This window comes from Aricia agestis, chromosome Z (genome assembly GCF_905147365.1).
Source record: "Aricia agestis chromosome Z, ilAriAges1.1, whole genome shotgun sequence".
Taxonomy (NCBI): Eukaryota; Metazoa; Arthropoda; class Insecta; order Lepidoptera; family Lycaenidae; genus Aricia; species Aricia agestis.
The window spans coordinates 16,806,186-16,830,388 of NC_056428.1; the positions used below are offsets into that span (position 1 = coordinate 16,806,186).

General features: G+C 35.3%; 1 protein-coding gene and 1 non-coding gene across 2 annotated transcripts in view; one reads left to right on the forward strand and one right to left on the reverse strand.

Annotated features, from left to right (window-relative positions):
- Positions 1–5,665: 5,665 nt before the first annotated feature.
- LOC121739101 overlaps positions 5,666–24,203 on the forward strand; it is a 97,998-nt gene continuing 79,460 nt past the window's right edge. Inside the window, exon 1 of the mRNA XM_042131426.1 lies at positions 5,666–5,822. Within this exon, the coding sequence (XP_041987360.1) occupies positions 5,729–5,822 (94 nt within the window). The 5' untranslated portion in view covers positions 5,666–5,728. The remainder of the gene's footprint in view (positions 5,823–24,203) is intronic.
- Positions 21,764–21,836, reverse strand: Trnak-uuu. The gene has a single exon. It is a non-coding gene; the product is annotated as a tRNA-Lys (tRNA).

Below are 24,203 nucleotides of genomic sequence, written 5' to 3' on the forward strand. Positions count from 1 at the left end.
CGATGTTGATGTTACTACGTAGTTCAGCTATCTAACAGTAGATGTCAAAATTCTTGAATATTATGGGACGTACTCAGAACTTTAAAAAATGTATATTATTAATTATAATAAGTTCAATTAATTAAATAAGGGTTAGTATTTTGACCGATTTTTTATTGTAAAATAAGGGGACAAACGAGTAAACGGGTCACATGATGGAAAGCAGCTTCTGTCGCCCATGGACACTCGTAACATCAGAAGAGTTACAGGTGCATTGCAGGCCTTTTAAGAGGTAATAGGGTAGGGGGGGGAGGCGGCCTATGGGCTATGAATCAATTTCTTCGATGGTAAGTACATGAAAGATGATAATCCACGCGCGATCAGAACTGAATCGCAATGACAGTTTTGTTTGCTAAAAAAGTAGCGCTAGCAAAATTTTCTGATAACATTAATTTATAGGTAAGTAATCGACCAATTCTGTATATTAAGACTGGGTTGCACCAACTAACTTTAACTTTAATTTTAACTACAATGCAAAATGTCAAATCTTTGGTTAAAGTTAAAAATGGACGCCATCAAGACGCCACATTTAACCATATCCATAGAGCTCGACAAGGTTTTAAATGCGCGTGGCGAAAAAAGGAACTAACGCTGTCATCATACAAAAAACGCCATTTTTGACAGTTCTCCTTTACCAGCAGCGCCCCCGCCCACGTTCATTTATAACCTTGTTGGACCAGCTGTCATCTGTCAATTTCTCCGGTCAAAGTTAAGGTTAAAGTTAAAGTTAAATTTGCCTTAACTATAACCATAACTTTAACTTTAACCACGCCTTTGGTGCAACCCAACCTTAAGGTATTACTTTATTTTTGGTCAACCCCGTGGCAGCTTCAACTCTTTCAGTTAAGTATATACTTAATTTTTTTATTTTTGAGCGAATCCAAAATTTTCATGAAAAATATTTGTGGTAATATTTTATCAATGAATGTGATTCAGCTATTATTTTATTAATCAATTACTATAATAATATCACATATTACCTATTGTTATCACAAAAAAATTAAAACAAAAACTTAAAAGAAATTTCCGCAAATAAAAACGTTTTTCTTTGTCGACCCTACGGCTGGCCAAATATCAGCCGCGCGCGTCAACAATCAACATTAGAAAACAAACTGTCATTGCGATACTTATATGCGATAAAAATAGAACCTCCTCGTTTTTTGGAAGTCGGTTAATAAATTAATTCTAAATAAGGCCCTGGATATTTGTTACGTTCAAAATAGTTATCCAAGATGACAACAGATGGCGCTTTATAAGTAATATGATAATAAAAGTTATATAAGTACGGTTTTAGCTATAAAATGTGTTTAAGACAAAGTGTATAACGGTTTTTAGAATTCAAGTATGATTATTGCAATAAACTTATGCAAAATTATAAGCATTTACGTCTGTATTATCTTTCAAAGGTCTGGCCATCTAGTGTCAAGTAGTATAATTAACGCTGAAAGCTAAAATGTTTTAGAACTTTTATATTTAAATTACATTTAAAATTATTTGCAAATGAAATGTGATAGTATTTATATTATCAGAACGTCTGTCCGAGTGTTTTCGACATTGTAAAATATAATACTTCATCCTTTCCTTGTTTAAAACGCAAAAAACACCAATTTATTGGGAGTCTCGTTACGTGTGCACCTGACAAACGCTGAAAGTGTACTGACATAAGCCCCGCCCACAATGATGACGTCAGGACCTAGTTGAAAATCACAGTGCACAGTTGCTTAGGCCAGCTCCTCTCTATATTAGCTTCATGGTGTAAAGTGATATTTTAGTCCATAATTGTTTGTCAAGGTGTGTCGGGGGACCGCTAATTTAGAATAGATGCTTAGATGAATGATAGGTCTCGCGCGTGCGCTACGACTAGATACCGTCGGAGTACTTGTAAAATGCGGCAACAAATCATACGCCTGATGTGGCGTAACCGCGCCAGTCGCGCCGCAAGTCTCACTACGCAAAATGCCAGTTTGCGTAGTGAGACTATCCAATAATAACACTACAAGAAACAAGAAAGGTACTGGCATCACATACTATCAGTAAATATTATATATATCGTCATAAACACAGAAAAGTAATATAAACCTGAAAATTCGGATCGGAGTACCGCTTGATGTTCAGTGTTGCCAGTTGCCATAAACTAAAAATTCCCAAATTTTTCTGAGATTGTGATTTTTATTTATTTATTATATCTTTTTTTATATATGTACATAGTGATTAGCAGTGATCGGAGTAGGTAGATTGAAATGAGGTCAACGATCCGAAACGTACATAACAATATGGACATTCCCTCGAAATCTCGGACTTCGTTAATATTTTAAACCGAAATTTAAATTAGTAAGTAGCTGTATAATTTTCAAAAATAAGACTTTTAATTACGTCGATTTCATCCATAAATCATTAAAATTATGGTAAACTAGATGATGCCCGCAACTCCGCTGCGCCAAAACTCGTTTATCACGCGGGAACTGTACATTTTCCTGGGAAAAAAAGTATCCTATGTCCTTTCTCGGGACTCAAAGTATCTCCATACCAAATTTCAGCAAAATCGGTTCAGCGGTTTGGGCGTGAAGAGGTAACAGACAGACAGACACACTTTCGCATTTATAATCTTAGTATAGTATGGATTACCAACATAAACCATCTTTGATTGAGTCCGGAAATACTGGAATGACTTTCCGAATAATGGCTTATCCACGTTATCCTTTCTATGAACATTTATGATGCAAGTAGCAAAAATCAATCTACCTACTCCGATCACTGGTGATTAGTGACTGAGTAGATGAGCGCATTAAAATCTCTAGCTAGCGTATCTGGTTCGAATCCCGCCAACGGAACAAAAAGTTTTCAAAGTGCCTAGATCATGAATGTGTATTAATAAATATGAATTAGGAGTATCATATTAAAATAAAAATCTTAAATACAGTTTATATTTTATGTACACAATACAGTAACAAATGAGAAAACAAATTTAACATTTGCTTTTTTATGACTCATTCTTAACTTTCGTTAAACTTCCTACCATTGTTTTTGTATTGTTTTCTCATCAATAGTGTACTTATTATATTTCGTTGACCTAAACAACGTTGTTATTTTATCGCATTCTTTTCGAATGGACTTTATTCCAATGGTAAAGTTTATCTGGTGATTGAAAAATCAGCACTTACTATACAATAATAATAAATTACAAGACCACAGCAACTAATTTTTCCCCATTGATTGGGCACCAGTCACGTATCTGGCAACCCGATTATCTACGCACACAACAATATTTGTGCATTGTTTTACACACACTACAATATTGAGTTGCCGCATTCTGAAATCAAATTTTCTATACAGCGCGGTATCTAGTCGAGCGCGCGCGCGAGACCAATCATTTATCTAAGAATAGATGTTTGATTTCACTACTTACATTATAGTTTAAGGGTCAGTTTTCAGCGAACCAAATTGAGACAATCAGTGACATAGCGATACAAAATGCAAAAGACACTGTTGGCGATCCCCCGACACACCGTGACATGGGCTAAAATATCACTTTACACTTAGGAATTATTTAAACCTTTAAAGAAGTTAAAAAGTGAGTAAAATATATTATTTCATTACTTTTTAATGTTGTTTGGCGGTTTTTTTTTTAAATTCTTAATTTTATTTTATTTTAATTTGATTGCCAAACAATTTCCATTTTAGTAACTAGATGGCGTATGGGTAGACAACTATCAGTAATACCAGGGAATACCATCAATAATTGCTACAAAACTGGGCAAAAGAATGTAAAACTTGATACATCTCAATTTGAAAAAGACGCAATAATATTCTAATGAATAGAATAATAAAGTTATTATAACGATGTTTTAGCTAAAACTCACGGTAGAAATAGCCCTATTTACCGATATTTACACCAAATGTCACAGGAATTATACATTTTGGTTTTGACAGCATCTTACCTGCACTTGTGCAAGATAACGGATATTTAATGGCTAATATTTTACCAATAACGAACATCAAAAAACCAAATAACACAATTTGGGAAAAATAATAAAAACCACCCCAACAATAAAAAGTAGAAGAAGTTTTAAAGTGACATGCCCGCCAAAACTCTTTCAGTTGTCAGTTTTCAGTTTGAAAGAATATAAAATTTGTTAGCGTGTTCCTAAACTGTTACCAGTATACTGGCCTAATCGCTTAGGCCAATGAACGCTTAGGAGTAGGTATGCACTATGCAGCTCTTCGTGAAATTGAAACTAGAGGGACGAAGCAAAAAAACATAGTAATATTTGGGAATATAATATAAATACATACAGTTTTATGTTAATATTATGCTAAAGAAAACTATATTTTGATTTATGTCACACTTGACAGTCACTGATATTTTTTGAAACACAACCATTCCATATGTAATCAGTAATGCCAACCTGCAGATAATTTCAGATCGGTGAGGAACCAATAGAAAATCTTGAAGTCTATCCTTATGCCATCTAGTTTAGATTGTTAAAAATAAAATTAAAAAATATAAATGAAAATGCCTCATACGTTTTGGCAACTGGTTTATAATTATTATTAACTAGCTGTCTCGGCAAATGTTGTTTTGCCTTATAAAGTATTACGCCCTGGATATTATTTTATTGAAGTGACTAAATAAGTATGGCACCATGGCAACGTCCAACGCCATCCCGTCGCACAAACAATAATGGTCGCCGTCAGTCTCGAGTTGTAATAATTTACTACATAATATTATTTATTCAACAAAATATGCACCTATCAATATAAAAAGTAGGTAGCCAGTAGCCGATTCTGAGACCTACTAAATATGCACTTAGGTAAAAATCAGTAAAGCCGTTTCGGAGGAGTACGGTAACTAACATTGTGACACGTGAAATTTATAAGATTACTATTTGCTTCTTCGCATTTCGCGAGTCGCAACCTGCAAAACAATTCTTATTATAGTCAATTACGTATTCTATGCCCCATCTGCGTCGAGTCTTTGCAAGTTATGAAACGTACGTCGTACACCTTTACCCACCCTGGAGGTAGGTAAGACAAGAGAGTCGACAAGAAGCACACACTCACTAACAAGATTTGTTACGTCTTGTTAGTGAGAGCCGCTATGAAAGCGAATGTCCATAAGTAAATAAATCATTTCGTAGTACTATCATCATTGTACTAAGTGCATGCTACTTACAGCTGCAGCTGCTGTAGCCTGTAACATAAAACAAGATAAATAAATGTTTGTCTTTCAGCGCTGCTACTTTCACAGCGAACTCTCTGCAAGGAGCACGTACACACCCTAGAGTATTATCATTTAGTTTTGTTACACTCTGTATAATATGAAATTAAATTATTAATCTACTCTTAATTTAAATACCTAATCAACTCAAAATTTATCCAAATAACTCAATTTTCCTGAATCCTGATCCGTTTGCAAATCAACAACATAATTAGGACATTACAATAATCTCGTTTAATATTCACGATTGATTTTGACGAAGATGTTATAATTGTCGTGTTATTCAAGATAATAAATATTCATAGGTTACGAGCCCTACTTATGTCGGCGAGAGGTTTTTTCTCTCTTCAGACTATCTGCGCCAGCGCAGACTACTCAGTTACCACGTTTCGAAGGCTGCACCGCACGTGTCCCAAGGCAGCCTTGCCGCAGTGTTATTTATTGTAGTTAGCTACAGTGTTATCTATAACAATGTTGTTTTTCGTAAATAAATTGCCAAGTGTCTTTATCGTCGTGTCTCTGGTGCTACTGGCTAATGCACAAAAACCGGGCCATCGAGAAGTTGGTGAGTTTTGAATTTCGAATTTGAACTTTTTTTACTGTACTTATTAACTTTTTAAATTAATTTCCTGTAAAGGATACGTTTCGATACCAAAAATCATCTAGCCTAAAAGGATTTATTTACCTTGAATAAATAATTTATTAACATAATAATCTGAATAGTATTTTGGCGTGCAACTACTCATTTAAATAAATTGCATTTTTGTTTGTTTATTAGTTAGATCTACGTTTGATATTTATAATTTACATAAATTAAATGGTATTGTTTTTTTTTTCATTTTTAGGGTTCCGTACCCAAAGTGTAAAAACGGGACCTTATTACTATTAAGACTTCGTTGTCTGTCCGTCTATCTGTCTGTCGCCAGGCTGTATCTCATGAACCGCTATAGCTAGACTTCTAAAATTTTCACAGATTGTGTATATCTGTTGCTATAAAAAATACTAAATACAAAATAATATTAATATTTAAGGGGTGCTCCCTTACTACAAACATTATTTTTTAGCCTTTTCTGCTCGATATCAATAATGGAAACAGGTAGGCACCTAAAATTTTCATAAAGGCCTCAAATATAATATGTGTACCTACTTTAATATAATATTTAAATAAAATAAAAATTTAAATTTTTCCCATACAAAAAAACACGGAACGGAACGGAACCCTCCGTGCCGAAGCCGATTATCATTTTGAGTGTTATAATTTCGAAAATTACTAGATTTTCTCGAATAAAACTCTACTAGCTAACATTAAGTACATACTAATAATTAATATTAGGTATACCATCAGGATTATAAATATCTGCAGAGAAAAACCTAGTACTTATATTATAGTGAGAATAATTTTCATAATCAGTAATTTGTACTTTTAACCAAAATATTATGGTAGAGTGTTGATGACTTCTAATTAATTTTTAAATGTATTGCCTTCATCTATTTTTGTCGATCGATCGAGAGTAGAAAGTTAACATTCTATATTCAAATTTTGAACGATGATTGATCTCGACCGCCCATGTTGAGAAAAAGTTAAGGTGTTATTTTTATAATCACTGCTATGAGTATTTGAGTTATTATCTAGATAAGTGCATAGGTACTATCTATATATATAAAAATGGATTTTCAAATATGTTAGTCGCGCTAAAACTCAAAAACGGCTGGACGGATTGGGCTGATTTTAGTCTTAAAATATTCGTAGAAGTCCAGGGCAGGTTTTAAAGTGACACTAAGTTCACCGGGACAGCTAATAATATTACAATTAGGTTTAAAGGTCTTTGACTATAATAGCCAGTTTAAATAGAGTAAAAAACTCCGTTCAAAAGAAAAACAATACGGCGGATCTCGTAAAAGTACCTAATTTAAAATAATTTCAGTTTTTAACAGGGTCCGTACCCAAAGGGTAAAAACAAGACTTCGCTGTCTGTCTGTCCATCCGTCTGTCCGTCTGTCTGTCCGTCTGTCCGTCTGTCCGCCTCCAGGCTGTAGGTATCTCAAGGACTGCTATAACAGCTAGACTTCTGAAAGTTCCACAGATTGTGTATTTCTGTTGCCGCTATAACAACAAATATTAAAAACAAAATAAATTAAATATTTAAGGGGGCGTCCATACAACAAACGTGATTTTAGGGTCCCGTACCCAAAGGGTAAAAACGGGATCCTATTACTAAGACTTCGATGTCTGTCCGTCTGTCTATCCGTCCGTCTGTCTGTCCGTCTGTCTGTCTCCAGGCTGTATCTCAAGAACTGCTACAGCTAGACTTCTGAACGTTTCACAGATTATGTATTTCTGTTGCCGCTTTAACAAGAAATACTAAAAACAAAATAGATACTTAAGTATATTAAATTTTTAAGAGCATTCTCATACAACAAACGTGATTTTTTGCTCCATATCAATAATGGCCAAGATAAGCACTTAAAATGTTCTCAAAATACTTAGTTGTACTTAATACATAAATAATTAATAATAAATTTAAATAAAACGTAATAATTAAGGGTAAAACCCATACAAAAATCACAATTGTTGGGCTATTTTTGCTCTATAACGGTACGGAACCCTTTGTGCAAGAGTCCGACTCGAACTTGGCCGATTTTAGAATTCTCGAAAAAATATTGCTATTTAAGGCCTTTCCAAGGGCACACTGCATAGATCCAGCTATTATTAATCATTAATTATTATTAATAAGTGTCAAAATAATTTAAACAACTAACCGTTTCAAGAACATCAAATAATTAGTTCCTGATACTCAAGGCAAATGCCCATAATATTATATTATGCCGTGGGTAGCGAATCCCAAGATGGGTCTCAAATGGCCGAATTCTGGGTCATTGTCGTTAGGAAAGGTGAACGTACAAGTTTAGGCTGCGGTTAGGGCAAAGGGCAATATGAATTATAGTGTTAGGTAGGGCATTTACTTACATAAGTTATATTTGATAATTTCGATAGTGAAGTTTAAACTTATATTATTAGGATATTTTATTTTTAATAGGTACTATGATCGTTAGCGGTATCCGTAGCGTCCAATCCAATAGCTTTGTCCACACTGTGCCTTTTTCTGTTCGTCAAGGGCATGCGTTATAGCGCAGTCAACAGCGAACGTGAGGCATTCCCGCGACGCATGCGTCGCGACTCGCGAGGGCATGCCCTCTGACCACAATAGACATAACTCTCTGACCGTATCCAAAAAACAAAAATGACAAAATTGTTGGCGTTGCGTTCGTTGACGCATTCAAATAATGAATGCGTCAAAACGAAAGCTTAATGAAAGAAGAAGACGAAAATTGAAGATGAAAGCGCATAGTGTGGTCATAGCTAATGTATCTTGAGTCTTGATTCTAGACGTCATAGTCCATTTAACCATTTAATCATCAATTATTTTCCAGGCCCATTGAAAAAAAAGTTTAGTAACACTAAGTCGTCTAACAAAGTCTTGTCCTAAACACCCCATAGCCTTCCTCTCGAAAAACTCGTAAGTACAACTTTTTAAATATTCTATAATGCCCTGTGGGCTGAGGCCTGAGTCCCTTTTGAATATTTTTATATAATCAAGACTCAAGAGATACCTTACAAGCTAATCATAATGGTGAAGTATCTATTTAACTGTGTCGTAAGTCGTAACTTGTAAACACAGCACCAAAACTCGTACATAAAAAGTAGCATCGTTAATCGTTGACAAGTTAAAAACTTCACTTTCAATCATTTTGTGCCCGATGCGGTTGGTGACGCGTCATGACGTGACGTAATGTCACTTTCGTACAATGACCGGTAGGTACCTAGTTTCTTATGTCAATGCTGGTACCTGATGAGAGGACTTTGGAAGAAGCATTATGATCAGCCGATAGAAGTCTGAAGTGCACACAGATTAAAAAAAAAATTTCATTCAAAGTTAGTATAGGTCTACTCATGGTCTACCAGGATCTTATGGCAAATTTTGACGCTCAGATTGTCAAAAAATATCCTTTATCATTGGATAAATTTCGGATGGGATATGAAGATTTTGGCCGACCTACTTTGGCTAAATGTGTTTTTTCGCGTTCACGAATATTTTTTTCAAAAATGGATAGCTAACATCAATGCTAATAAAAAATAATCTAAGACAAAACCACGTAAAGGGTCACATTTCGAAGCTATTAGCTGCTAAAGTTTTACCAATTTAAGATATTGCAACTTTGTCAGCTCAAATCTTCGAAGTGTGACACCTTACGCGGTTTTGTCCAAGACTATTTTTTGTTTTTTGTATTGATGTTAGCAGCTATCCATTTTTGAAAAAAATATTCGTGAACGCGAAAAAACATATTTAGCCGACAGTAGGTCGACCAGGCTCCATACAAAAGTCTTCATGCATGTTTAACAGTTAACACAGAATTAGCCGCTATAAGGGAAAAAAAGAAAAAAAAGGTTCAAAATGTCCACGGTATTGCAAGAGTCAACTTATTTTCTCACTTTTCGCCATCAGATTCTGGTAGACCTATATAATCATGAATACACTTTTTGAACGTCGCAAAAAGAACGTAGTAACTACGGTTCCTACCACCACTGCGATTGATAAAAAATCCATACTTACTTATAAGCTGTTATAAGTTGTAAAGTCTGTCTGTTGCATCTTCACGATCAAGCCGCTTCCACGATTTTGCCGAAAATTCTTATAGAGATACTTTGATTTCCGGTAATGGACATAGGATACTTTTTATCCCAGATAAATTTTGGCGCAACGGAGTTGCGGACGTCGTCATATAAAACATAAAAAAAAAATTAAAAAAAAACTAGGCCTTTACATCCGTTATGGATGATTTATATAGTATTTTTCAGAGCGAAGTAACCACTCCCCAAATACTGTAGCGCCTGGGACAAGATTTTAAATGTCCGTATGGTTGCCCAAGCGCATACGGCATTCTCGCATCATAGTCGGCCTGGTCCAGAGGAAAGAACTAGTCAATACGTCTGGGACCAACCATGTGCGGGTTTCCTCACGATGTTTTCCTTCACCGTACGAGCGTCCATGTTATGTACCTACTTGAGATCAGAAAATGTCTCATAGGTACACGCCTTCACCCGGGTTCGAACCTGCACCCTTTAAGAGTGCGAACCAAACTTCGTATTCAGAGCTCCGTGGAATCAAAGGTCTACCCCATTAGGCCGCGGACGCTCCTATAAAACATAGAGAGAGCACTAAAAAGCTGTTTCGACTTCAGATATTATAAGGACGTGGAGTCCAATTTTCCGACACGTTTTGGTGGAACAGACGTACTGTCACCATGATGAACACATGGAACCATAAAGTTAATATACCTAGCAGAATAGAGCAACAGTGTCGAGTTGTCAAACGAAACCGCAATTGTTTTCATCTATGTGTAAAAATATGTGTACGTATACACTTACACAAGCATGATTGAACATGATTTCTATGAGATTAAATTGTCAACGTGCGGCACGTGCCGACTGGACGTCAAAAAAAGAGTGCTGTTGTCATGTATCACACGTCTCTTTTTACCACGCAGTGTTACCGATAATGACATCTCTCTTGCTCAGGCCTTGGTTTCTCTATTTCGCTAGGTACTTTCATTCGTAATTTTGGCAGTCAAAACTTAATTAGGTTAGGATTAATTAACGTTATAATAATGAATGATATAATACAACTTTCACACATTGGCGATTCGCAATATGAAAGTAGCTACACTTCCTTACCTTAAAACTTTTTGGTACTCCCACGCTCTAGAGTTTAGTACAGTCCCAACTCTACTAGTACTACCGGTTAGTTTTCTAGTCTGTATAGTGTATAAGTACCATACATTTTAGAATTATTATTGTAAAATATTTCTAGAGTCTCATAAGATCATATTCTGTTTCATATCCGGATACCCGGATGGATCGAAGTTAAAAAATACCCCACAGTGGTACGGCGTGCAAATGACAGGAAAATTGGATTGCAGTGAGTAGTAGGCGCAAAGGACAATAGATCGTAAGTAGACTGTAATTAAGAGACTTTTCAAGTTAAGTGACCTGCCTACCTAGCATACGCCAACGAGATATCTCACTCCACATGTTTTCTCGATGTTTGATGGTTTTTCTCTTCATCTCTATTGACCCTAGCATGACAAACATTTTTTCTCGCGTAGATCTATCATCGAAATAACACATTTTTATAGAGTTTGGTCGAGATAATGTCGAGATTTTGACATTATGAGACGAGTAACTACTCGTCTCATAATGTCAAAATTTAATTATCTCGAGAGTGAGATATCTCGTTGGCGTATGCTAGGTAGGCTGGACTTGTATGAGCTGTGCGAATTGTCTTTGAATTAGATTCTACAAAGTTTATAACAGTTATATTGGCGCTTTTGCGATTGTCACAATGGAGCTGCTTTTGGTGGAACAAGAGGAGATTAGTATACAGATTAATAAAGATTTTACCAATTACAAAAAAACAGCCAAAGATAAGTTAACCTCGTTTTATATAGACACAAGATTAGAGAGTTTAGAACAATTATGGTCAAAATTTAATGAAAACCATTATTAGATTGTGAATATTATACCTAAAGTCGAAAGATCACACGTAGATTATTTTAAAGAAGACAGTATAATTACTGTAAGAGCGAAATACATTGAATACAAGTCTAGATTAAAGTTAGACATGAGTAAGAAAAGCGAGATAGGAGATGCACCTGCGATGTCAGCATGTAACCAAAGCTGTAATCCCGCCAAGCCAAAGGTTAAATTACCTCAAATCCAGCTTCCAACATTTTCGGGAGCATACGAAGAGTGGCAAAGCTTTCACGATATGTTCCTGTCGCTCATCCATAACAATGACTCTTTAAGTGCTGTGCAAAAGATGCATTATTTGAAGTGCGGCTTAAGAGGCGAGCCTGAGATGCTATTGCGAAGTATGACCACTACCGAATCAAATTACGCTGAAGCTTGGGACAAATTAGTTAAGCGATACAGCAATAAGAGGTATAATGCGAATGAGGTTATGAAAAAGTTATTTTCATTGAAATCCGTGCCTCAATATCATGGTGCCAAGTCTAACGACTTGGCACCATGATATTAAGTTTTTATTATTATTATTAAATCATAATAACATAATATGGTAAACGGTACGTAAAGTGCTCTTTTTAATGGAAATACCAAAATATTTCTGTTATATATACTTACCTATTAAGTATTAATATATACTTCCCGTGTCATTATGCAATATATAGTGCGTCAAGAAAGTGAAGAAATTAAAAAGTGGCAACATCGTAGTGTCATCCTTTTTTTTCTTAGATTGATTTAAAAGGGATGACACTACGATGTTGCCACTTTTTAATTTCTTCACTTTCTTGACGCACTGTAGAACTCATTTTAAGGGGAGGTTATTCCTAAATTAGCAGGCCGATGTCTGTCAGTGCTAATATCGACGTAAAAGACAATAAAATAACATTCATATCAGCGCGCCTTGTACAGTGGCGGTTACGACGATCGCCGCGTCCATGATAGGGCGAAATAGGAGAAAAAACCTTTTTACTTAGATAAAAAATAGTATAACTAAACATGTATCCGTACATTTCCCTGTAAAATTTTAATAGTAATCGAACTATCCAAATTATTTTTTGATTGAGTCCCTGTAAGTCCTATAAAACTGAAAATGTTTTTAAAATCGAGGTTGTTTCGGAATTTTTTTTTATCGAGTAAAATTATCTGTATTGTGTTTCTAACCGTAAAAGTCACTAGTTAAAAGATGTATCTATACCTACATGTATATATTTTTCAGTTTTTTTTAATGACGCTTTCTTTAAAAATTACTCATTCTAGAAACGTGAATTTGGAATAACCTAGCCTTAAGTTGTTACAATTATTTCAGATTACTTACTTTTAAATTACCTACTTATCACACAATTCCTTATTACCGATTAAAACGTTGCAAAACTATCAAGGGCATCGCTTTTATTTCTTTGACACGTTTGTGGCTTAAAATAAAAAGTAAAACCTGTCACAGTGTCACACGCCAAAAGCGCGACAACCGCCAGGTGCTTTCACCTGCGAGTACCTACCTACTAGCGATAGGCTATAATTAGTAATTTAAACAGAACATTCCAAACATTGTCCGCCAGTTGAGAAAACGACCACGGCCAGTCCAGCTGAAACCAGAATCCAGGACTTATTATATTGCCAAGATATTACTATAAAAATATCTTTACGTAAAAAATTGAGGAGGTATAACAGCTTACTTAGGTACTATGAACACTCGCAACCACACAACATTAGAAGAGCGGCAGGTGCGTTGCTGGCATTTTAAGAGGGAATACGCTCTCTTCTTGAAGGTTTGTCGTATTAGTTCGGAAATACTGCTGGCTAAAGTTCGTTTCAGAGAAGAGAGTTTTCAAAGGAAGGTTTAATTTTTTTGAAAGTTTAAACTTGTAAGAGACAAGTAGCGACATAGACAGCATTTCCTCTTGCTCTGTAACCGGGCTATAGCAGAACTAGTAAGCCATGTATTCAATTATATACCCTAAATACCTAGGTCACAGCAACCTCGGAACCTAGATCGATGTAACCATACTTAAATTATAATGTGTGTCTCACTAGCATAAATTGCAATCTGATAGTGCATAATTGAAGTCAAGAAACTAGATTTGTTAACGTAGTTATTACGTTAACGTGTTGCGCTGCCTAAACTAGAGTTTTATAATGTAATAAAATAATTAATTCGAGAATTATGAGTTAGAATAAGTCTCTATATTTTGAAAAGACCGAATAAGTAATTATTATATTGAAACTTGAAAGCCTTATAATAAAACTTACTTACTTACTTGTAGGTACCTACATATATTAATATTCTTATTGAAAGTGCTTTTTGTCAATGTCCGATACGTTAGAAAAGTGCCTTAGCAGACAAAACATCATAATAATATTACGCAGTAATTATTATGTATCGCTGTCCCTACCTAGTCACTAGTGGGGCGGATGACACGACTGAACTTCTACATGCCCATTGTTCGCATTGGTTGTCAGACAGGTGTTCAGTCTGCGTTGTCCTAACCAAACATCCGTTACAACATTTTTTTGGTACCACAGCAGGAATCGAACCTAGGAACTCCAAATCGAGAACCTGCAAGCTCACAACCACTGGACCAGATCTGAGTCTACCGACAGCTATAATAAATATCTAAATCCTAACAATTTATAGGGCTTTTACAGGCCTAAACTACTCGACAATTTACACGCTGTGAAAGGTTCCCAAACAACTTGCAATGACGCAATTCACAAATTCGCCTGATCTAGATGTGCACGTTGCAGTTGTAATTACTTTATCGACTTATCTTACGATTATTTTGTAATAAACCTCGTTAGTAAATGTATTGTAAAATCGGTCCTTATTCGTTGAAATACAAGGTTTTTGTGGGTCCTTTTCGTTTCATACCACTTATTTTTCATACCGCGGTATGAAACAGCAAAGTACTGTTTTTGAATTGCCACTTTCGTACTGCGGTGCTTGGAGTGGTATGAAACGACGAATTCTTTTTTGGTATGGGTGGATTCGTACCATGAATTTTATTAAATATTTTTAGTCTAATCACTTATTTATAAAAAAATATTTTGTATAAAGAAATGACATTTCTTTATACAAAATATTTTCTTTCACAATCAAAAAATATATTCAAATTCAAATGTCTATTATGTTATTACTATGTGTAATAGAACTTTAAAATTAACCTAACACTATATAATTAATTTTAAATTATCAAAAAGAATATAAATGTACTTATGGTCCGGGAGCTGTCAATCTCAAAAGTGCCCTCATAGTGTGCATTGATTTTTTTGATGAAAATAGATAGTTTAGAAAATACAAATAAAAAATCCGGCCAAGTGTGTGTCGGGCCATGCGCAATATAGGTAGGATTCCGTAGTACCGCTAGTTAAAAAAAAAAATGGTTGTGACGTGGGAGAGCCATGCTTTGGCACGAATGGGCGGGCTCGATCGGAGAAATACCACGGGCTCACAGAAAACCGGCGTGAAACAGCGCTTGCGCTTCGTTTCGCCGAGTGAGTGATTTTACCGGAGGCCCACCGTCCAATGCCCTACCCTATTCTCTTCCCTACTCTCCCCTGCCCTATTACGCTATTCCCTCTTAAAAGGATGGCAACGCAACTGCAGCTCTTCTGATGTTGCGAGTGTCCATGGGCGACGGAAGTTGTTTTCCACCTGGTGACCCGTTTGATCGTTTCATATTCTTTGATTTATTTCAATTGAATGTGTTGATCTTTTTGAATTTTTTACATTATCAGGTTTTTTTAATAAAGCACAATAATACTTAGAGTCTTTTCGTATAGCATCAATAAATTGCCCAATATGTATTTGGTTTCTCTGAAATGAATTTATTTAATTTAAATAATCAAATAAAACAATAATATGTAATAAATAATAATAATCTATAATATAAAAATGAGTCGCTGAATGTGTTGCTAAGCGCAAAACTCGAGAACGGCTGAACGGATTGAGCAAATTTTATTTAATCTTAAAATATTCGTAGAAGTCCAGGGAAGGTTTTTAAGTGAAGTTCACCGGGACAGCTAGTAAATAATAAAATTATATTAAATAATTTATTATTTTATAATTTATATAATATGTATAGATATTTGGAGCTTGACTATACTAAAATCTGCGCTGCGGTACGAATCGACTAATTCAAAAAAGGTCTTCGTTGTTTCGGACGCCGGTATGAAACAGTCAATTCAAAAACAGTACTTCGCTGTTTCATACCGCGGTATGAAAAATTTGTGGTATGAAACGGGAAGGACCCGTTTTTGTCATATGTACAATATGTTTATTATTATCTTACTACGGGTACTAATCAATCAAAATGGATTCGATATGGCATCAGCATCACACGTCACCAAGTAACTGAAATCACTTTTTTAAACTGTATAATATCGAAGTTATTATTAACTTGACTAAGTGGAATAATAAAGCACTCTGACGGCCAGCTTACATTATTCCAATCCAGTGATCCGATCCAACGCTGGATTGCTTCTGGAATAATGTTAATGGACACTGAAGTGAATAATCACATTCTAGTGCATTCCGTTAATATTATTCCACTAGTAATGCAGCCAGGGCCGGATTAATATTATTATGAGTATAGGCCACATTAATTTTGCCGCCACAATGTACGAACTCTATTGCCATCCTAGGACGCTACCGCCCCTAGGACGCCATAAGACGCTGCGCCCATAGGCCATGGCCTATACTGCCTATGCTTAAATCCAGAGCTGAATGCAGCCCTGGTTTGGATTACTGGATTGGAATAATGTAAACCTGCTAGAACGCACTTTCTATATTATAGTAATTGCGTTCTAGCATTACGAAATCCAACCTTTCAAAACCAGATTCGCCGCTGAAGTTATAAATCAACAGAACATGAAATTCTTACAGGAACAGCTTTTACGCCTTTTAGTTTTCAGGAACCAAAACTATTGTTGGCCTGTGTTTTCGATTTCTAACATCGTCGCTATCGAAATTATCGAATGTAAATTGACGAAGTATCCATTCCTATCTACAGCCTATTACGGTAAACAAAATTACCATGGTCCTTTCCTATTGTTCTGTCGCAAGAACAGTTCTAAGGATATTCCGCTCTCAAAGTTCCATTTTAGGTTTACGTAAGGCATATCGAAACTATCTAGACCGCTCGGACTTTCACAGACATAATTAATAGGACTAAATCTAGGTATAGACTTGGGCACTAGACGTATCTTGTAGATCTGACTGTTTTAAGGAGTGTTGAATTTGCGGTATTTGTTGACTATTGTAAATCGTTACGACAAAAACATTTTGATAAAAAAAAATATGTACCATCGAGGAAATTGATTCCTAGGCAGTTGACAGACCAACGTCATATTTTGGTCGGCTCATGTCAATATTCAATGTTAGGCTGGCTTCTCACGGCGTGTGATATCGCAAGCCGCGCCGCGCCGAGCCAGCTATTACGAGCGAGCACGAGCCACAGGCGAGCACGAGCCACCCCTTCTCACGGCGCGTTATATCACAAGCCGCGCCACGCTGACAAACATTCAAGTAAAATTAAACTTTATTAATACGGCATCTGTTATCAAATAAATGAATTACACTTAATTTAATAAAATTAGCGGCATAGATTGAAATGCAACCTAGTTGCCTAGTGAATAAAGTTGCATTTCATTAAAATTTACTTATTTAACGTAACGTGACTTAGAGCAAAATGATATCTATTGTCGTGTTAAAAAAGTTTAATTTTACTTGAATGTTTGTCAGCGTGGCGCGGCTTGTGATATAACGCGCCCTGAGAAGGGGTGGCTCGTGCTCGCCTGTTTGCTCAAGCCGCGCCTTTGAAGTTACCGACTATAATCGGATCGGGACGCGCCTGCTCGAGCCGCACCGCGCCACCCCTTCACACGGCGCGTGGCTCGAGCGGGCGCGGCGCGGCTCGTGGTAGCACGCGCCGTAAGAACGCAACCACGCCACCACTTCCTTAGGGCGCGTGGCTCGAGCTGGCGCGTGATATTAAACGCGCCTGCTCGAGCCTGCCCGAGCCACCCCTTCACACGGCGCGTGTCTCGAGCGGGCGCGGCGCGGCTTGCTATAATACGCGCCGTGAGCCTTCTCACATTATTTGTGAATTGTGATATTCTGTCGGCTGGTTTTATTTTATGTCAAACCTATTCAACGGGTCATGAGTTTATGACCCGACCAAACTACGTAGGTCCCCCATCTGCATCTTGATTCCTAAATCAACTTCTCTGATAGTACGTTCGTACTTCGTCCGTTTAGATGGAAACCGTCCATTCCGTCCACTTTAAGCTACCTTAGGAAGTCTTCTTTCATTATACTAGAGATCGCCCAATGGTCGAAATTCGACCTTAGTTTCAACGACATTAGATTAGATAGTAAAAAAATATTGACTTTATCATATATTTTTTTCAACTCTCGTCTCTGGGACTCAGCTGATCTCAGACTGGCCGTGTAAGCATTGTCTAATAAGTAGTAGGTAAGTATCTAAGATTCAATAAAAAAAAAAAAAACTATAATCCATTTTCAATTTGTCACCTTGTTGTCAATGTTGTAAACCAATTGTAAACCATTTGTAAACCATAGACATAATATATACTGTCGTAAAGACCACCTGACAACTCGAAAATGCGTGACCATTTTTGATCTGTCAATGTGTGCGTGTGCTAGTGATGTATATTTTACTATCGATAGTATAGTATTTTGCTATCGATAGTTTAGTCCGTTCGAGTTATTTTACCTAAGTTTCTATAAGAAGTAAATAATATGCAACTTTGATAGATTTGTATTTCAAATTAGGTATCATAAATTTTAATTGGCAAAAAAAGGTGACGATTGAAAAGTAGATACACATTTTCTTTTGGAATGATTTTTCAATCGTCGGATATGTTATGACATGAGGTTCTTATAGGGGTAAATAATTTATACTTAACACATTATAAAGTTACTTATTTATTACTCAGGTAAAATCTATCTGGTAAATCAGTCCTTACATTGAAAGTAAACGTTGAAAGTAAACAACACACCTAGTATATTATATTTTATTCTTAAATTAAATACATATTATAAAATATCATAATATTTTATTACAATTATTTTGAACCGACTTCCAAACAGGAGGAGTCTAGACGTACGCCTGTGGATATATTTTTATGTATGTTCAACGATTACTCCGCCGTTTATGAACCGATTTTCAAATTTTTTCTTTTGCTGTACATTGTATTGTTCCGAGTAGGTATCATGTTCACAAAAGTGGTGGTCTGGTGATGGAAACAATGAGAAATCGAAGTGACTCCTTGATATTCAAATGGGAACATATGGTCCCAGAAAACGTTCAAAATCTTTCGATTAATAAATTTAAAAAAGTAGTCAAAGAACGTTTTGTGCCAAAGCCAAAATGATTCCATAATTGATAGCACATCTTGGGAGTAGAATGCTGAATGACTGCTTGCAAGGCTACTTCTACATGACTTACAATTATTATGTATCTATCTATGTTTACATTGTATAATTTTTAGTTACAGCATTGTAAATTTTGTTTTAAAAGATTATTTTTTTTCTCACTTTTTTTGGTAAAAAGTGAGCGTGCGAGTTTCTTACGCCGGTTCTTCTCGTCGGCTTAGTTACCGAACCGGTGGTAGGCACCATGTATTCTGAAAATATATTTTATTTTAGATTTGTTCAGAAATAAAGCAATTTTGATTTTGATTTTTTAAAACACCAACTGTAAGTGTAGAAAACGTTAAGGACAGCTAAAATGAGTAAAATTATTATATTTAAACAAAAAATTAAAACCGACTTCAAAATTATGAAGATTGTGTACAGAATAAGGATTATTTAATACTTTTTAGTTCATATAAGTATAATCTTAAATTAACTAAAAAGCATTAATTGCTTATAATTGCTTATTTTTAATAATTGCTTCAGTAACAAGTGCAACAGTATGTCAAACTTACTGGCACAAATAAAGTTGGGATAACTCCTTTAACCAAAATAGTATTTATTCTAATTTTTCTTTAAAAATTTTCAATGAAATGTTTGCCTACATATTGTTGAATTTTTCTTGGGATTCCAACCAACACGCCCAATTAATTTCAGCCATTTTCCTCTTATTAGAGGATCTTGAGGGAATCTGTAAAACAAATGATTATGATATAATATAAATATAAACGTTCCTCTAGTTTTAGAGTCACTCTATATTATAGTAGTTATATTATATTAGCTATATTATACTATACTATACTATATTAGTTAAAATAAGATAATATGTCCTTTTTAGTCCGGCCGCACATTTTCCGAATTTTTGATTACAAAAATTCGGACGCCCCGCCCCGCTCATACATTTTGACACGTCAGAAATTCTTTTAGTATGATGGGTCTACAACAAAATGTATGAACAGAGTGCGTTCCGCCGGGCGTCCGAATTTTTCTGATCAGAAATTTCGGATAATGTGCAGCCGGGCTTAAGGTGATAAATATAAAGGTAAATGATTTTTATTTTAGATTTATGTTATTGTAAAATATCGATAAGCATATCGATAAATTTGATTCAAGCACTAGCGTATATGTAAGAAATTTTGAGGAAAAATTTTTCTTCAAAATTTGTGTAATATAGGAACAATAGTACCTTTAGTTACGCAAAATATGAAAGTAAAAGGGAGGATTCACAATATTTTATTTGAAATAGAGAACTAAAGACCAGAATATAGCAAAAATAAACACATCGTAACAATTAGGACATGAAGATTAATTACGGGTGAAATGTATATTTTTCAGGATTATTCCTATGATTTACACTGCAATCACTCACAACACAAGTTACTATTGTTATATTTATTAGTATTTGTTGAAAATAACATACGATTTAAATAATAAATTGCAAATACCGAAAGGGCGTAAAAACGATTGACGACTTTTGACGACCTGTCAAATAAAAGTTGTTACAATTTTCATTAGACTGCCTCTCTCTTTTCATCTTCTTATGATTCCATAAAGGATTTTCTTCTTTCTCGCACTCTTTGTTGGTCTTTAGCATTATATTATGTCTATGTTGTAAACAGACTTCAACCATAAATAAAAGAGTATACATAATTCGTATGTATAGGCTTGTCACTCAAAAATCTATCATTTCTGTTTTATTGTTAACATCTTGTTTTATTTATATTTGAAAAAATGTATGATAAAAGCATAATTTCAAAATAATATTAGCTCGATGCACTCCTTCACCATATAAACTACCTATAACTGTGCAAAATTTCATTCACCTACGTTTCCCCATTTTTCGTCAAAAGGTATACAAAGTTTTTGGCTCACGTATTAATATATAGATTCATATAATAATAATACAAAGATTTCATTCATAACCCGCCAAAAAAATTACTCTTCGTTTTGCCGTATTCGGGCAAAAAGTCTACTTAATGAAACTTAAATAGGTACTTACTTACTTATTGTAAACTTATTGCAAATCTTGAAAGACCGACCGAACTCTTATTTATTTACATACCGATAGGTTTATAGATAAAGAAAACAATAATTTGTTACCCAACATATTGGATATTGCCACTAAAACCAATACTTATATTCTGTGCTAAAACGTGAATTCGAACTTTGTAAGTTGTATTTTGTAACATGGATGGAATGGGATAGCACGAAAATAGTGAAATATTTATTATTTAGCGTTTACGATTTCTTGGGGTTACCGATTGTTGTAACTTAGGTAGGTATAGTCGAGTTTTAGTGTTATCATCAGCTTTTAACGGGTTTTTTATTTATTTCTATTTAAAAATTCTGTCGAGAATAGTACAAGGTACAAGATACGTAATTTTTTAAACTAATTTATAACTATCTATAACTTTTAAATAAGGATTAAAAAGAACATGAAACAAGGTTGTTTAATATAATGCAAAAAAGTTAAAAAGCATAAAAGATTGGCCGCCCGAACAGGGACTTGAACCCTGGACCCTTGGATTAAAAGTCCAATGCTCTACCGACTGAGCTATCCGGGCTCTACAAAGACTGTCTAAATTACATAACATATTCTCAGAGGGTAATTTTTTTATACTTTCATGATAAAGCTCTAGTTGTTTTTGTCGTACTGTTTCTAAAAATAGCTAGTTTTTACGATTCTCAATAGAGGACGCCACGTTTGAAGGAAAAAATAGAATGAGTGTGCGTTGTTCTTTATTGTTCATTTATAACTAAACGAGAACTGTCGTCTGTCACTATGATAATTAGTAATTGGTCACTAGATTATACAAACAAACATAAAATAAATCGGCCAAGTGCGAGTTAGACTCGCGCACGAAGGATTCCGTACCACAAAAGAGCAAAAATATGCTGAAAAGGGTGTTTTTTGTATTGGAGCCCCCCTTAATTATTTAATTTATTTAAATTTTATTATTAATTATTAAAGTACAAATACAAATGAGTTTTTCGTGAATATTTCGAGTGCTTATGTTCGTCCGTTTCTGATATCGAGCAAAAAATAGCAAATAAATCACGTTTGTTGTATAGGAGCCCCCCTTAAATATTTAATTTATTTTGTTTTTAGTATTTGTTGTTATAGCGGCAACAGATATAAGTACATAATCTGTGAAAATTTCAGAAGGCTAGCTATAGCGGTTCTTGAGTTAGACAGACAGACAGATAGACGGACAGACATCGAAGTCTTAGTAATAGGGTCCCGTTTTTACCCTTTGGGTACGGAACCCTAAAAAGAACATACTTAATAATATATACGGTCAAATTCAGAATCCTCCTTCCTTTTTTGGAAATCGGTTAAAATGGAGCAACGCCGCACCGCTCTACCGCGCTGTGCCGGTCGGAGTGGCGGGTGTTAGGTTTATTTTCGTTACGAAATTTCTCGATTCAGTCCCCGCTTTGAAAGCCCGCGATAAAAGCTATCCAATAGATAGCTTAAAACTTTAATACAAATTACAATGTCTAATTCCTAGCATTACAACAAACTAGTAACAAGCTTATCTTGAAGTAGAAAAGCACTAAATAGAGTTTAATGATTCTATCGGCTACTTCAGATAGCTTCGACCCACTTTCTTCAGGTACTCAGTGCTACTTGATAAGCATAAAGTGGTAAGATAAAACTTTTCTGTTTTTTTTTTTATATGAACGTCGTCCATAAAAAGTTAGTCTAAAGTGCGTAAAATACTAATAATAAATTGCGACAGTATGTCTGTCTTTCTGTATGTATGTTTGTCTGCTCAGTGCTCCAGATATAAGAATATGTACAGAAAGACAGACGGAATATACTTCACGCCTAAATAACTAAGGTGATTTTAATAAAATTTCATAAAATTATAGGGATTACGGATTGAGTTCCGGGAAGAGTTATTTTATCACGTTAAGTTCTTATTAAACACAATTTTGTCGCCGTAGCCCGTAAGTGACATTGAAAAAAACACTTTTTTATTACAAAAACTGGAAATAAAATCATAATAGCATCTTGGGGTAATTTTGACTTATGTATGCGGGGTCAAAAATCGGAAGGAGAGTTACATAACAGTGGATGTAACGCATGCATTACCATGTTGTTAACTTGTTACGGTGCCCCACTTTCCGGCCCCAAAACCCGGCGACGCGACGCATGGAAATGTGCAATAATATTACGGGGTTTACTTTTGTTTTGTCACAGACGATAATTAATGTAGTTTTGGAATATTTGTTCTCTGTATAATATCGTGGAGTGAGGCTCCCAAGCCCCAATAAAAGGGAAAACGTTCGGAGCAGAGGGCGCTACTAGCAAATAAAGGAAATAACTCCCACACCGGTTTCGGTGACGGTGGCCGGTTTCATTGAAACCAGGCCAGTTACGCAGGAGTAATTTTATAGTGCCCAAGTGTGTGCGCAACACACAAGAGCACTCTCTATTCCTTTTACTCTCATAACCCTCGATTTTTTTCCATTGTCGCATTATTTTTGTACGGCGTTGCGGAATAATTGATTCGAAGCTGTATTCAACAGTATGAAACTTATGCCGTATAATCAAATGACCAAATTTACCATGGGAATTGTCAGAAAATAAAATAAAAATACCGACTTAGTGGCGCATCATTTTTGTACGGCACTGCGGGTTTTCTTATTATTTTTCATGTATCTATCGATGGTAAAAATGCCGTACAGGATCATATGACCAAAATGTACTCAGCTACTCACCCTACATGCACTTTTGAATTCTCACCAGCACTCAGTTGGACAGCTTAAAAGTGACGGCATAGTGCTAAATCTTATTATTTTATGCTCTAATATCGTCCTATATACGTCACCAGGTGGTTCATTATTCATATGACCCATTCATTTTCGACATGGGCCTGTAGTCTAGGAGAAACTATTGCCATCAGCAATATATTTATCCGTTT